The following is a 14,649-nucleotide window of genomic DNA, read 5'->3' on the forward strand; positions in this document are numbered from 1 at the left end:
ATGATAAATAAATTAATAACAAATGTCATATAAATAAATGAAATAAACTCTGACATCCATAAAGTGTATTTAATCATTATTTTGTCTTCACTGTATGACTATTTGCAGAAAAGTATATCCTTGGTCTTACAGAAATTAAGCAATGGATTAGAGTCTATTACCCAGTCTTGACAATGGTAGAAATAGTTAAAATCCAAATAGTGTTTATGTCTTTTTATGTCCGGTCATGAGGATAGTAATACTGTATCATTAGTGTGCTGCATTATGGGAACCTTGCTGTATTATGTTTGAGAGCATGGGGTACAGAAACAGTTCAGGAATTAGTACTTGAGTTATTTTTCCCATTATAGCTAAATTGGAGATGGTTTTCAAATAATTTTACTGCATGTGTCATGCTATTTAGATAGCTGTTGATATACCAGGCCAGTTCTTTGCATGTATTCTTACTGTTTGGTATCTGGTCAAGACGAATTGGTGATCCATAGTATCATATGCTATCTAAAAGTCTGGAAATAGTACAACAGCACCAGCTTCCATGGTTCCAGGCAGCTTCCATCTTATCTAGTATTGTTTTGGTATGTTAAGGAGTAGTGACAAGCACTGGGTATACACTATGTGATGGCTGAAATTCATGATAAACTGCGTAATTACCACATTTCTGAAAACATTTTTTTTATTACAAGCTCAGTGATCCTCAACAGGGATCTTAGGAAGGATAATAGCATGTAATTATTAAATATTTGTGGTCTCCTTTTTGCAGTAATGAGTAAACGTTCTTTGAAGAGAATGGGGGATGTCACCAGAATTAGTGACAAACTCATGGCAGTCAGACTTCAGTGTAAGGATAGGGCAGTGTACATAATCATATCCAATTGCCACAGAAGGGCTGTTTTGGTAAGGAAATGAGCCCATTCAGGCAGCAGTTGCAAAACCTACTAGAAGAAGCAGGACAACATGAAGTGGTTTTAATAATGGATGACCTCAATGCTCATATCTTGACAGACAGAACAGGATTTGTGGGCTGAGGTAACAAGAATAAAGAAGGAAAGGTCATGCTACACTTCTGTCTCATGACTGGATTAATGGCAGCTATCACATGGTTCACAAAGAGAGACAGTAACAAGGTAATAGTTTCATAAGCAACTTAGACCTGACAGGGCAGGCCATTAGAAAGAGGATTGATTGACCAATGACTGTTCACCTTCTTCAGGGTGCATGTGTCTGGAGTAGTCATACAGGGTGAGGCTCTGGAGTAATTGTCTTTTGGCAGTGATGCCTAAAGGTGTGCCCAGACGTCAGCCCTTGAGGTGCATACTCTCAGAGCTTAACACAAAAGAAAGCTAATAAGTAAGGTATGGGAGAGGGCCAGACACACTTCATAGGTTCATAGATTAGTACTAGGCTATTTGCCCTTGTGGGCTATTTTAAGCCTAGCCAAGTACCCCATGTGAGAATCAAACCCTGTACCTTGTGTCTGCAAGGAAAACACCTTAACCATTCTGCCATCCTTCCACCCCACTTATTCCCTGCATGGTCTAATTTTATGCCACAAGCATACTGCTGATGAGAGCAGTAGGACAAAGTAAAGACAGTATTGCTGTGTTGTGTTTACTGACTTAATGTTGTTTGTACAACACTTTATTATTTGACATTCTTTCAGTTCAGAATATCACTGGTCATTATGTACTGATACAGACCAGTAAAACACATTATTATGCAGCAAAGTGCACACATTCTAGAAAAGTAAAGTCATTGTCTGGGAAGTAATGCAACACCAAGTCTCACTGATACTAGACGAGTACAATAGAGGAAAGGGCAGGTAAATGGGTAGGAATCTAGATGGTATTTATCCCTGAAATCACTTGAAATTAACTGTAAATAGCTTTATGAACTGGGAAGCTTTCAAGCAGCCTTTTGTACTTTATTTGCTGGCTGTTGTACTGTGTGAGAAAAATGACAATGAAAGTACAGGCTAGGCTGTGTTAGGAACTTGCAGCACAATTACTTTCACAGAAGATGAGAAAGATAAGTTTACAGAGGTAAGTGTTACACACGCAAACACACAGAAAATGTAAACTGTGTAATATGATTTTCAGAACATGTTGCAGAAAGATAATGATTCTGTTGAATAGATTTACTACTGACTTGAATTAAAAAGCTAGAGAGGGAAATGCAATAGAGTGTGATGAGGCCAAGGAGATGCTTGGATTGCAAGCTAGAAACTGCCCTCCCTACCAGGAACTGGTATCAGAGTATATGCAAAGAGAAAGGGACAGGGAAATCTTAAATGAACGATCTGCTCTGTTAGAGATTTCAGCTGAATCTAAAACAGAAGCTGCTGTTAAAAAGGATAATTAGAAGGCATACAAAATATTGCATAACAATACAAGTCAATCAGAGGAGGTTAGAAAAGATTGGGAAGCGAGACAATGGAAAAGCAATTTACAAGGGAACACTAGGAGGTCATATGTATGTATGTCTCCCAAGTATGCAGCAAGTCCAGAAGGCTTAGCATCTTTGCTTGGAAGTGTTTGCATAGGTATTTTATACTCCAAACAAGACTTCAAAAAGAATCTGTCAGCTGGTAGACAGCAAATGTTGGAGGTATGAAGGGGCTGAATGAGATAATTTTGAGAGTATAATGAGATGGCAAATTTAAAAAATTCCCAGCATATTGGGTGAGGAAATGGAGCTAAGGACATTATTCTTTTGAAGTGAAACACAGAATCTGAATTACCTAGACATAGTCAGGCCTTATTACGTTTAATTTTGTTGGATGCCAAAGATGATTATTAGAAAATGGAAATTAAAGTCTAAACCAATTGTATTTGAAGTACTGAATATTGTAAAAGACATAAAACAAATGGAAGAGGGATCTTTAGAAAATGGAAGGAGCAAATTTCATAGAAATAAATGGAAATTGTGGTAACAATGCATGGAGAATAATGCTCAGGAGGAGGAGGAGGAGTGAGGTTTAAGGGCATGACAGGAATTCAACAATTTATGTAATGCTAGATTGATGATAATTACAAGGAAAGAAAAGATGTCATGAATAATTTGTGGAGATGGAAACATGTTGATATGTTTTCTTTTCTTTTCTATTAACATTAACATCCAAGTGACACCTCCAGGTGTATCTGCAGTTAACACCTACTGACACCTGTAGGCTTCAAATATTGCTTGTTCATATTCGCACCAGTAATCTCAAAACCATGCTATGTACAAGGTTTTAAAAGATTTCATCTTAAAGCTAACACAATAGCTTACACAATAGCAAACTCAACAGCATTAATATTTGACTTCTGACTAGTGCAGGTAAATAGATATTAATTGTTGTTTTTATTATATTAATTTATATAGATATAATTTTCACATTTTTCTAAATATCTCAACAACCAAGTAACACAGACAGAACTCCTTAGCCTCATATGAAAGCTCTTAGCTAGCTGAATAAAATGTTGCTGAAAGTATGTGTGTAACTGAAGTGGTTGCTGAGATATTGTAAAAATATTACAAATGTAATAGTTGTGTTTACTGTGACTTAGAATATTCAGTTTAAGATCTAGAACCTAAGGAATACTACCATTGTAAAAGATTTTGTGCTGAAGAGTTTGACATTTACACTTCTTTAGTAACCCCTATAATCCCAGAGATATGAAATGTGAGGACATAATTTGATTCTGTCAAAAGGCTTAGGCTCTGTCCATTGGAAGTTACAGTGCAAACTTCCTGAGCACCATCGGAGTGAATGAGTTAATGTATGTTTGACTGTGTTTTAAGTGATAATTGAATAAAGGTGTTTAAAAACAGCTGAGCCTCTAATTTTTATACATTGATGAGAGGCCATTTTGTTCTAAGAGTATAACATAAACCAACTTTAGGAAAGCCATTAACATTTGTAAAACATCAAAAAGTGAATTGCTAAAATACAACTTAAGTCATTTGATAATGATGGCAAGACAAAAGAAGAATACATATTTGTATAAGCCTAAGATGGGAAAATTGCAATTACAGATAGACCAGCTTGATTGTGGAAAGTGCAAAAGGCATGGTACTAACATGCACCTAAATTGTTTTGTGTTATGCCAAAGGCTACAAGAGATGAGGAAAAATCACTTTGCAGAATTGTTGCTTTACAAAATAATGAAGTGCAGGTGAAAGAACAAAGCCAGGAGCTTGGAAGAAGCGGTAAAATGAGCATTTTTCTTAAAGGCATTTACAGTAAAAAGAAACAAGGAAGAATGACTGCCACATTTGAAAGTTAAAGAATCACTGTGGCCATGAACAAATTGGACACTAAAACATGATCAAAGCATTTAGCAATTAAATACTTAAAAGGAGTGCATAGACAGTTTAATATTCATGCCAAAAGGCCAATTACATAGACTTAAAGCAACGAGCCTATCCCCACAAATGCTGTGTGCACAGTTAGCATGACAATAAGTGGAGCTCAGCAGGAGCACTGTTTGTGTTAGTGGAAGGTGGCAACGTATTCTGGGATTAAGGAATTGTGTGATGCTTGAAATGATTAAAAAGAGCTCATATTAAGGATGACAAAAAGAAATAGTTCAACACTGAATTAAATCTTGGCGTTTTTGCTATTGTGTCATAAGTATCTAATGAAATACAATAGGTGCTGAAAGCAAACAGAAGAAATCGTCAAGACAGAATCATTAGCAAAATAAAACATGAACAACACAACTGTATCTGGGCTGTGACAGAGTACTGTAGCATCTTTAGAATTTGAATAAGAAGTAGATCAAAAACATAGGAAGTGATTTTATTTGAATTAGATTGAATGAACAACCCTTTAAGCGATGCTACAATTGCAGGTCCAGTTATTGTACCATGTCTTGGGAAGAAATCGCAAGACATTTCAACGTTTTAGACATTGTCTAAAGAGGTGTCCAGAAAGATGACCACAGAGCTGTTTCCCATTCATAGAGGTGTTTGCATGATTAAAACATCAACCTAAACTGTTACAAGAGTCAACGAGAGAGTAGTTACCAGGTCCATTTTCAGCTCTTGTCTATAATAACTTGGCCTTCTTTACATAACACTTGTGATATAATCTTTAAATTGTGTACTGGTTTCATCTGTAATTTTAGATTGTGTCATGTACTTGCTACAATGGTTGGGAGGTTTAGTGACATCTTTCTAGCTACAGATGTTTTCTACTCAGCAGTTTATTTGCTATTGGATTATTGTGTTTTGGATGTAGAGTTTGATATCAAATGTGAACTATGTACATGCAATGTGCTGCATTCTAAAAGAAATCTTTTATTTGAAATGTTTAAATGTTTCACTGTGATTTTTAGATATTGATTTTTTTAATGTTTGCTGGGAATCCATATTTTTTTCTGTTAGTTACTATTATTATCCTAGTAGCTGTATATTTTTATTTAAGTATTTCAATATTCTTTATTTAATCAATATACTGATAAGTATTTTATCTAACATATGTGCTTGTTTTTTTTTCCAAAATTTTGTTTCGCACTTGACTATTTGAATTGCATCTACTCTGTAAAGTTTTTTTTTTTCAAACACAATAATAAAGTTTGAATTTATAATATAATCTTAAATGTTTTCCAAGGCTGTATCTTGGGGGTGGGGAGTAAATTTTCTCTCAGAATGAATTTAGATGGAGTGAGCACAGGAGAAAAACATCAGATTACAAGCTTCTACAAACTTTTACTGTATACTGCAGACTGCTGGTGCCCTAACAGCTTTCTTGTCCACTGCACGGGATTACTGAGTTTGTAATATTAAAAAGTTAGAATAAATTAAATTAACTTGATAACCCTCTTTTACCACAGTAATCGGGAGATATCCATTAGGTGTGTGCTTTCTAGTTTGTGCACTCCAGTCAGTCCATACTTGAATATGGTGGTTATTAATGTGTTCTTGTTTTAAAAAAAATGGGAAGACATAAAATATTTAGAACCAGTTTCCATATTTTGATTGTGTACACTGCCCTTGCATTGCTGTTGTATAGACACATACATGCTAATGATGGACAGTACCAAGTTGTACAATGATGTTTATTTATTTATTTCACTGTAGGTATAGCAATTGCAGGATGGTATGGACTTCTAAAAAGTAAACCATTATACAATCTAGTATATGAATCAAATAAAATGAAAAGAAAAAATGTTCAGTTTTTCATGTTTTTACTTTATGTGTATTACTTTAAGAAGACTGTGATATTAAAGAGATTTTCAGTCATTTAACAAATGTTGCTGCTGCGAGGAGTCTACTGCTTTGTAATGTTTGCTGTGGGCCCCCTCATTCATCACTTCATGCATTCAGACTATAAAATCAGCTGTCATTTCACAACTCAATGTCCAGAAGAATCTAGATGAAGACAAAGAGTTTTTGAACTAATGGTCTCCAAGAGTGTTATATCATGTACTGTACTGCAACTGAAACAAAATTCACCTGATCAGGAAACATTTACTGTTCCACAGTAAAAAAAAAAACATTCTTATGATCTGGAAATGTATACTATAATGAAGTTAAAATATTCTCCTGATTAGGAAATGTACAACACAGCAGTTAAAAAATATCATAATCTGGAAACTTATAAGGTACTTCAGTTAAAGAAATCTCTGATCAGGAAACGTATGCTATGCTACAGTTAAGAAATCATCCTGTTCTGGAAACATACTGTATAAGAGTTAAAAATTCTCCTCCATCTATGAAGGTTTATTATTTAGCAGCACTTTTAGAAAAATATATAAGGTCACTGAGCTGTAGGTGAAACTTTATAGTTCTGTACCTCATGTACTCCTATGGTGTGACTATAAACAATTTACTTAACTCCTGCTCCCTTTTTGAACTGGAAAGCTGTTATGTGGTTCACTCTTCCTCTCCTTATCACAGGAGCAAAGATTGGTTATATAATACCCAACAACCACCAGAAATGTTCCTCCTAATGAATATTTACCTGATCATTAGTTTCCCTTTTTGTGGTTAGCATTATTAAAGCAGTAAATGTTTTGTACACTGACACAGAAGTTTGTTATTCATTATGACTATTCCAAAACACTGCATTAATTGTCCTGTACTACTCAGGAAAGCTCAGAGGTGTTACAGAAAAATAGACATCCTTTAATAAGGGTAAAGTAAAGATGTCCCTCCTCTAAGATTCTTTTGCAATTTGTACACTGGTGCTATACAGCAATGGCATTACTTTATGTAATTGTATTATTTTACAGTCATCGTTAATGATTTAGCAAGTTTCACAGCAGAAATTTATATTGAGGCGTTGCTGTGTGTTGTAATGTTAAGTACTGTTTCACCACAGAATAGTTATCTGTTTCTGTCTAGGTTGCTACCAAACTGCTATACTGTAGTAAGTAATGTGTATATGAATATGTATGTATGTATGTGCTTGTGTGTATGTGTGTGTGTTTGATAGTGTTTCAAAATGTTATGACTCATCAGACAATTTTTGAACTGTTTCCTTATGTGGTACTCCTCTTCTCATCACCCCAAAAATGCATTCTGTATGTTTAACTTGCAGTCATGATTTTCACTTTTATCACTAACTAACAAGGAATTATTTCAGTTCAGAATTACATCTTACTGGAGTAAGTTGTGCTTTTGTTAGCAACTACCACTGGTGCAATCCCTAATGTCCTAATGTACTCTAGTAATAAAAAAAAAAAAACAGTGCATCGACTGCCTGCATCGTTCAAGTCAGTCTGTGCTAACTAAATGAGAATCGACAAAGGTAAGGCCTTGTAGACTCAACATGTTTTTTACTTATTTTTTACAGTGTGCCAGTGAATCTTAAAATGGTGGTCTCAAAGTAGGACGAGTAGTTAAATGCATACAGCTGGGGCCCACAGCAAAAGCAGAAGTAATAAAGATATTTGTTTTTCTCTCTTCAGTGCTGATGTTGACAAGTTGTTGTTTTTAGCTATTCACATGCGTATTCCCGTGGTCTCATTCCCCTACCCCCTTTTGTCACAGGTCCTAGTGGTACCAATATCATTATAGGTTCCATCGCTGGCGCCATCCTGCTGGCGGCCATTGTACTAGGGGGCACTGGATGGGGATTTAAGTAAGCGAATGAGCATGCCTCTTCTTGAACGCTTCTTTCCCTCCATTTAAAAGTTTAACATTCTACCAGACTTTTTGCACTGAGTTCTGCTATAGATGCAATTATTATTTGTAATTGTTTATTTATAAATGAGTTGATTGAATCTTTGTAATCCTCACAAAAAAAGAAGAAAGAAAAAAAGTAAAATCAGTCTTTACTAAGGTTACTGAGCCAATAACTTTTTATCAGTCCTTGTAAACTGTTGGGTGTTGTGAAGAAAGTACTGTGTTACACATATTGACTGTATCCACCTTAAGAATATCATTTCACAGGCAGGCATAAATAAGCATATATTGACAGAGCAGTGTAAATTTATAAAAAATGAGATCTGCAGAAGCTATAGCTCACGTTATTCCTCATTGTACATTTTGAGTGAATTTTTAGTTTAGTAGTTGCTATGATGCCTTCCTGATTTAAAATAGTAAGGTCTGACACAGACACAAACATGGACACCATTTTGGACATAACAACCTTTCCAAAACAACAGTCACCTCAAATGAAAGTACTTGTTCTACAAATTTGTTTTTCTGTGGGAGGGGGAACTTCCACACCCACCATGCAGTGGTCTTCCCCAGTGTACCCCTAAAATTAAGATACTAATTTCTGAGGTTACTGTATTGAGGGGTCAGGGAGTTCACTGATGTAATATACTGTTTTACTATCTACATCATTCAGTAATGGTACATTAGTCTAACTGGGGTCCATCACATTCCTGTCTTACTCAAAATGTTGTGTAGGGCAGTCAGCAAAGAGCAAAATTTGGTCTGTGTGTTAGAAGCGCAGTTAAACTTAAGACAGCTTGTTTTCTTGTAGAATACAGACGTACTTGATGAAATTGTTTTCACAGCTGTACTTTTTCAGCAGGAGATAATTTAATAACATTTAGAGTTACAACACACACAAAAAATTATATATATATATATATATATATATATATATATATATATATATATATATATATATATATATATATATATTTCACTTTTACTCATTACTTGTAGAATTTTTTGGTGTCTTGTCATTTCTGGATGCAACCTCATGCTAATTTCACATATTTGTTATATTGTTTTTTTTAGTTTTTTGTGAGGTGTTTTTTTAAGAAACAGAAATTGGATACAAGATATTTGTTATTCTGAGTACATATTTCAGATGATTTACTATCATTTAATTGAAGTGGACTCGGTTGAATCCACTTCACGTGAACCTCAAACGTTGGCAGTGTCGAACTCCGATATTGCCGAAGTACAAATCTCTCCCCTATCTCAACCCATGTTCAAGCTCGTCCCAAGGTCACATTCAGCATGTATTTCGGTAATTCTGGAGTTTGGCAATGTGCATTTTTGCAGACATCAGTCGATGATATGACCATTCGACCGAGTCCATTTCAATTAAATGATAGCAAACCATTTCAGATATCTGCTTTTTTGTTACAGGATTTTTGGGATGACTGAAGAACCTATTTTTGTTTATATGTAAAGTTTCTCCCTTGTATCCTCAGTGTTTCTGTTGTCTGCTTGTCTATAATGTCAGAACACTGCTTTTTGAAGAGCATTTATCACTGTATTAATCTAAGTGTGAAAAGTAAAATACTGTTATGCTAATCCATGCCCAGGCAGTTGAAAAATATAACTAATATGGTAGAGAGGTGTCTAAGTTTCAGGGGTATGGGAAGTGCAGGAGGGCGTGCCCTCTGTAAAAAAATGTTTACTTTTTTGTTTTTTTTTCTTTTTTTTTCAGTATATTTACATGTGATGTGTTGTGTTCAGTCAGGTGAACTAATGATAAAACTTTTGATAGTTCAATAACCTATTTCTCTGTCTCTTTCACATACACACACACACACACACACACACACACACACACACACACACACACACACACACACACACACACACACACACACACACACACACACACACTCTCTCTCTCTCTCTCTCTCTCTCTCAGACAAACTATCAATCCATCTACATTTACTGACTGACTGCACAAGCAGTGAAAAAAGTAAAAAACAAAAAAACAAGCTCCCTGTAATCCTTTATCTCCTGCTTATATATATATATATATATATATATATATATATATATATATATATATATATATATATATATACCAGCTCTGTGAGTGCAGAACAGTGGGGGAAATGGGAAGACTCCCTGATCCCCACTGTTTGACTGTTTCACACAGCAACCAGAGATGGAGATTGGTAGATGCTGGTTAACTGTAGAGTTACTATTAAAATAAGCCTGACTAATACTGTTCCTTATACTATTTGTTTAGTTTGACTTGTTCTGACGTTGGGGAGAGAGAGAGAATTTATTCCTGTCTTCCTTTTAAAAGCTCTAAAACTCTAAAAATGTAAGGTATGTTTCTGCTGGGGGAAAACAGAAAGTATACAGGCACATAGACACTGTTACATTGTCACTCGCTGACAGACACACAGACAGTGATATGCTATCGCCCACATATAGATAACACAGGTATTTCAGTAACCTATTTCTCTGTCTCTTTCACATACATACACACACACACACACACACACACACACACACACACACACACACACACACACACACACATGGCTTACCTACATATTTTCTCTTGTTGGTGGTCAACTGGCTTAAGTATGAGAATTTAAGGCCATAGCAATTTCCCCTTTTCTTCACTGTGGTGTGACTGTGGAGTTGATATATATAATTTTGTTGGGAGTGGATAGACTTGCCTTCTACAGTGGGGTTACAGGAGAGTTTGCACCAACAAAAAATATTTTTTTGTATAATATTATTTTTTTTTAGCTTTTTCTGCTCTCCATTTTTGGTATTTAATTTTCAATAAACAGACAAAAGGAGGATCACTAAAAATGCATAAACCAACCCTGACAAAAACATGCTATACCTCATGCTCTTTGGCTAATTACTTGTTGTAGTGGTGTAACCTGAACAATGCAACTTCCCTGGTGTACATTATAAACATTTTAAGACACTTGTATGTGTGCATCTCTTATATCAATCATGCATCATAACACATTGCTTCCCGTGTGATAAAATGAGATGCAGTAGTTCATTACATCATCACAATTCCACCAGCAACTAATATATATATATATGCAGCCTCCACAATCACACACGAGAGAGGAATTAGAAAATCCCAAAAGCAGTACCCAGCAGTTTTGTGCACACATCACTGCTTTACTACATTGAAACTAATGGGCAAAACATGGAGCAATAGTGGTGTTGAGGAAATTAGGGAAGCTACCCTAACATTAGTATTGGTAGAAAGTATTGGGCTATATATTCTTTCACTTACGAACAATGTTTTTTTTTTGTCTACTATTGCACCAACATTTTTCTGCAGATAATATTTTAAGTAATTTAAGTAAAGGCTTGTGTGTTAAAGAGATCTGCTGTGTCTTGGGTTCTGGTCTAAGTGCCCCTTCAGCAAGCCAAGGATCTTATCTAAAGGCTTTATCTGCAGCATGAAAGGTTTTAGTTGCTTATATAATTGCTGAGTTGTAAAAATATATGCATCAGGTAGGCCACACTTAGCTGTCCTAATTCCACTGAAGGTAGTTGCACCAGATTGATAAATCTGTAAGATGATAATATGTAATATTATGATCTGTAATATGTAAGATGTAGCAGTGTAATCAAATAGTTTAAAAACATTTCAGTACACAATGAACACTACACTTTTCTGCCTTTTTTCCTGTAGCTATTGATTCCACTGTGATCACTAAATGATTTTCAAACAGCCAATTAGCACCAACTGCCTCATTCAGAATCCTAGGCTGATACAAATGATGCCATGAAATGCTCAAATAATTTATCGAATGCACCCTATACAGAAACAGTTTACAAGGACATGTGACTTGTCACAGATTTATTAATTTAGCTGTGGATAAATGGGCTTCTTGAAAAGATATAGTTATTGTTTATGATTAACTTGAAATGGAACAATAATTGCTGGTTCTTATAGAATTTCAAAGTTTGCTTGTTCATTGTGCCTTTGTGTCTACAGCAGAAACCCAGTTCTGCTTCCCAGTGCAACTAACGCCTGCATGGAATGAGTATGCGGCTTTCACATTTCTCTAAATGTGAAATGCTGGGAGCACTTTTTTTTCTTTCTTCCAATAATTTATGACAAAAAAAGCATTTCACCTCCTCCCCCTTCTGCCCAGTCCCTGACTAATGTCCAAATACTAAGTGAAACATTTAGAGGACTATATGATCACAAGCCCACTATCTGAAGTGATGGGAAAATGATAAATTATGTTGTCTTTTTCTGACTCCTTGTTTTGGCCAGAGAAAGCATGAGCTTTGTCCTTCTGTGGTCTGAAGAGTAATGAGGCATGTGCCAGAATGCAGAAGGTGTGAATGTGAATGTTTATGCATGTGTATGTATTTATGTGTCGGCTTATGCTGCATGTTTGTGTGCCTTAATGTATATATACATAGATTCTAACCATGCTAAAATCAATTTTGCCTCTGAAAGGTCCATTGGAGAGGAATATTTTTGTTTATTTTTTGGTAACCACTCCAAAATTGTACAACTGCATAGCACAATATTCAGCAATCATTCCATCTTTATATTTGTATGCATCACCCTTACCATCAAGTTTCTTGACAAGTAATACCTAGAGAGAGGTGGAATAAGTGTGATGGGAATTACCTGGTTGGCTGAGTTTGGTATCTTCAAAAGCAATAAGTAATAACTTCTTCTGTCTGCACTTCCTATAACCTTGCATCAGGACTGTATTGTTTTAGTTTTACCATATATGTATATTCATTTATGTTGTGACTTTTACTGCTTTAGAAACACCCTTAAAAACTGTGTTGTGGTTAGTTTTGATAAGATGATGCAAAAAAAAAATAGATGTCACACTTCTAAGAGGTGAAGAAGACATCCAATTGCGTTTCATCAGTAGTGGTTCATTTACTCAAGAAACATTACTGAAAACTTCTTTGAATGAAACTGAATGAAAGAGTTTTCTCTTGTACTGAGAACGTAGTTTATCTAAGTAAATGTAGGAAGTGTCCAAAGCTAGGCCAGATGCTCAGGACCAGGATGAAAGTCCATAGACAAACAGTTACTTGCATGACCTACAAATCAATGCGAGTAAACTTTTCAGTGTGATGATTTTGTCTCATACATGTCAATCATGGGTCTTCGAGGACATTTCCATACAATTAACTTTGGGAAGACAGACAAGTAAAATAATGATAACTGAACTCCTCAATATGGCAGTTAGTAGATTGAACTTCAGTATCAGTTTCATAAGGTATTACAACACTTGAGAACTTTTCCCATATTGAAAAGCCACAAGCAAGTGTGTAATGCACAATGTTATGCTAAAATCAAAAGTGCTGGTTGTATGAGAAAGTTAATGGTACATGAAAGACTGTTGTTGTTGTAGAATATTAATACCTTTGTTTCATTCGAGCAAAGAGAGCTGTTGTCAAAGAGGGTTATGCTCTGTTCTTCAGTCATAACCAACTAATTATGTGTTTGAGGCACAGATGTCAAGAAATTCACCTGGAGAGCAGAGTGTACCAAAGCAAAAGACATCTGTGTCAAGAACACATAGCAAGAGTTATGAGCAGAGGGATCCAATCATAATTCTTCGTAGTGCCTGGAGATTTATTTTCTCCATGTACTACCAGGTACATAAAAAAAGATGTAGGAAAGCAAAATGTTTTAATGCTTTGAAACCCTTAAAACCTCTCAGAGGGCAGAAGCGTGGTGTCCCTTTGAGGTACTTAACAGCTTAGGCTAACAGATGCTTCAATCTGCCACACATTTTGTTTAAAAGTGTGACGGAGTGAAATGTCCAACAACTTTTAATGCTGTTTTAGCTTCTTCTCCTGTTCCATGGTGACCACTAGTGGCTACTGTTACACTCCTGCATGAGACTAGAGCTTAAAAGGGTTTAGAGATGCATAGCAAGCGTTTCAAAGATGGCCGCTGTTCTGTAAGCACTGCTAATCCTTAGCTCCTCTAAATATCTTGAATAAAAATAACCCAGAAGATTATTCAGAACCAATTTCGACAAACTATCTTGAAATATCAACTCTATTTAACTCTGAAATAAAGTTACCAAGGAAAAGTGACTGGTCCAGCTTATAATCAACTAAAATTGGTAAGGATACAGAGAAGTTAACTTAAGCCATGTGCTCTCTCAGTCCTGTTTACTGGAAAATACATTCAAAACTGAAGACAATAAACACCACAGGATGTCGAAAGAAGATAAAAACATGGACAGTACCACAACTAAAACCAAACTTTCGGATTTACTATCGCCGGAGAAAGATTTGAACTCAAAAAGGCAGAAGATAATAAAACAAACAGATGCATCCAAAACAGGAAACAAAAATAAATCTGATCAACCAGCAAATCTGGAGGATATTAAACAGCCTTACTTCCCATCCAAGAGGCAATAAAAGAACCAACTGTGCAACTACAATCATTTGGAAATACTTTTAACCAAATAATGGACAGACTGGATAAATCCGAAGCCAAAAACATGGACCATGAGGAGAAAATAACTC

General features: G+C 35.5%; 1 protein-coding gene across 5 annotated transcripts in view; it reads left to right on the plus strand.

The window, feature by feature from the left end:
- Positions 1-14,649, plus strand: part of ADAM11 (ADAM metallopeptidase domain 11) — a 1,438,613-nt gene that overhangs the window by 1,336,133 nt on the left and 87,831 nt on the right. For 2 of the 5 annotated variants that reach the window (XM_044055105.1, XM_044055104.1), the window contains exon 25: positions 7,978-8,068. The exons of 2 other annotated variants lie outside the window; for them this stretch is intronic. In XM_044055105.1, coding sequence (XP_043911040.1) covers positions 7,978-8,068 — 91 coding nt within the window. Of the gene's footprint in view, positions 1-7,780; positions 7,950-7,977; positions 8,069-14,649 lie in introns of those variants that run through there. One more of the 5 variants, XM_044055106.1, reaches the window with a different exon arrangement.

The sequence above is a fragment of the Protopterus annectens genome, chromosome 13.part0, assembly GCF_019279795.1.
Source record: "Protopterus annectens isolate FY-2018-M chromosome 13.part0, PAN1.0, whole genome shotgun sequence".
NCBI lineage: Eukaryota > Metazoa > Chordata > Ceratodontiformes > Protopteridae > Protopterus > Protopterus annectens.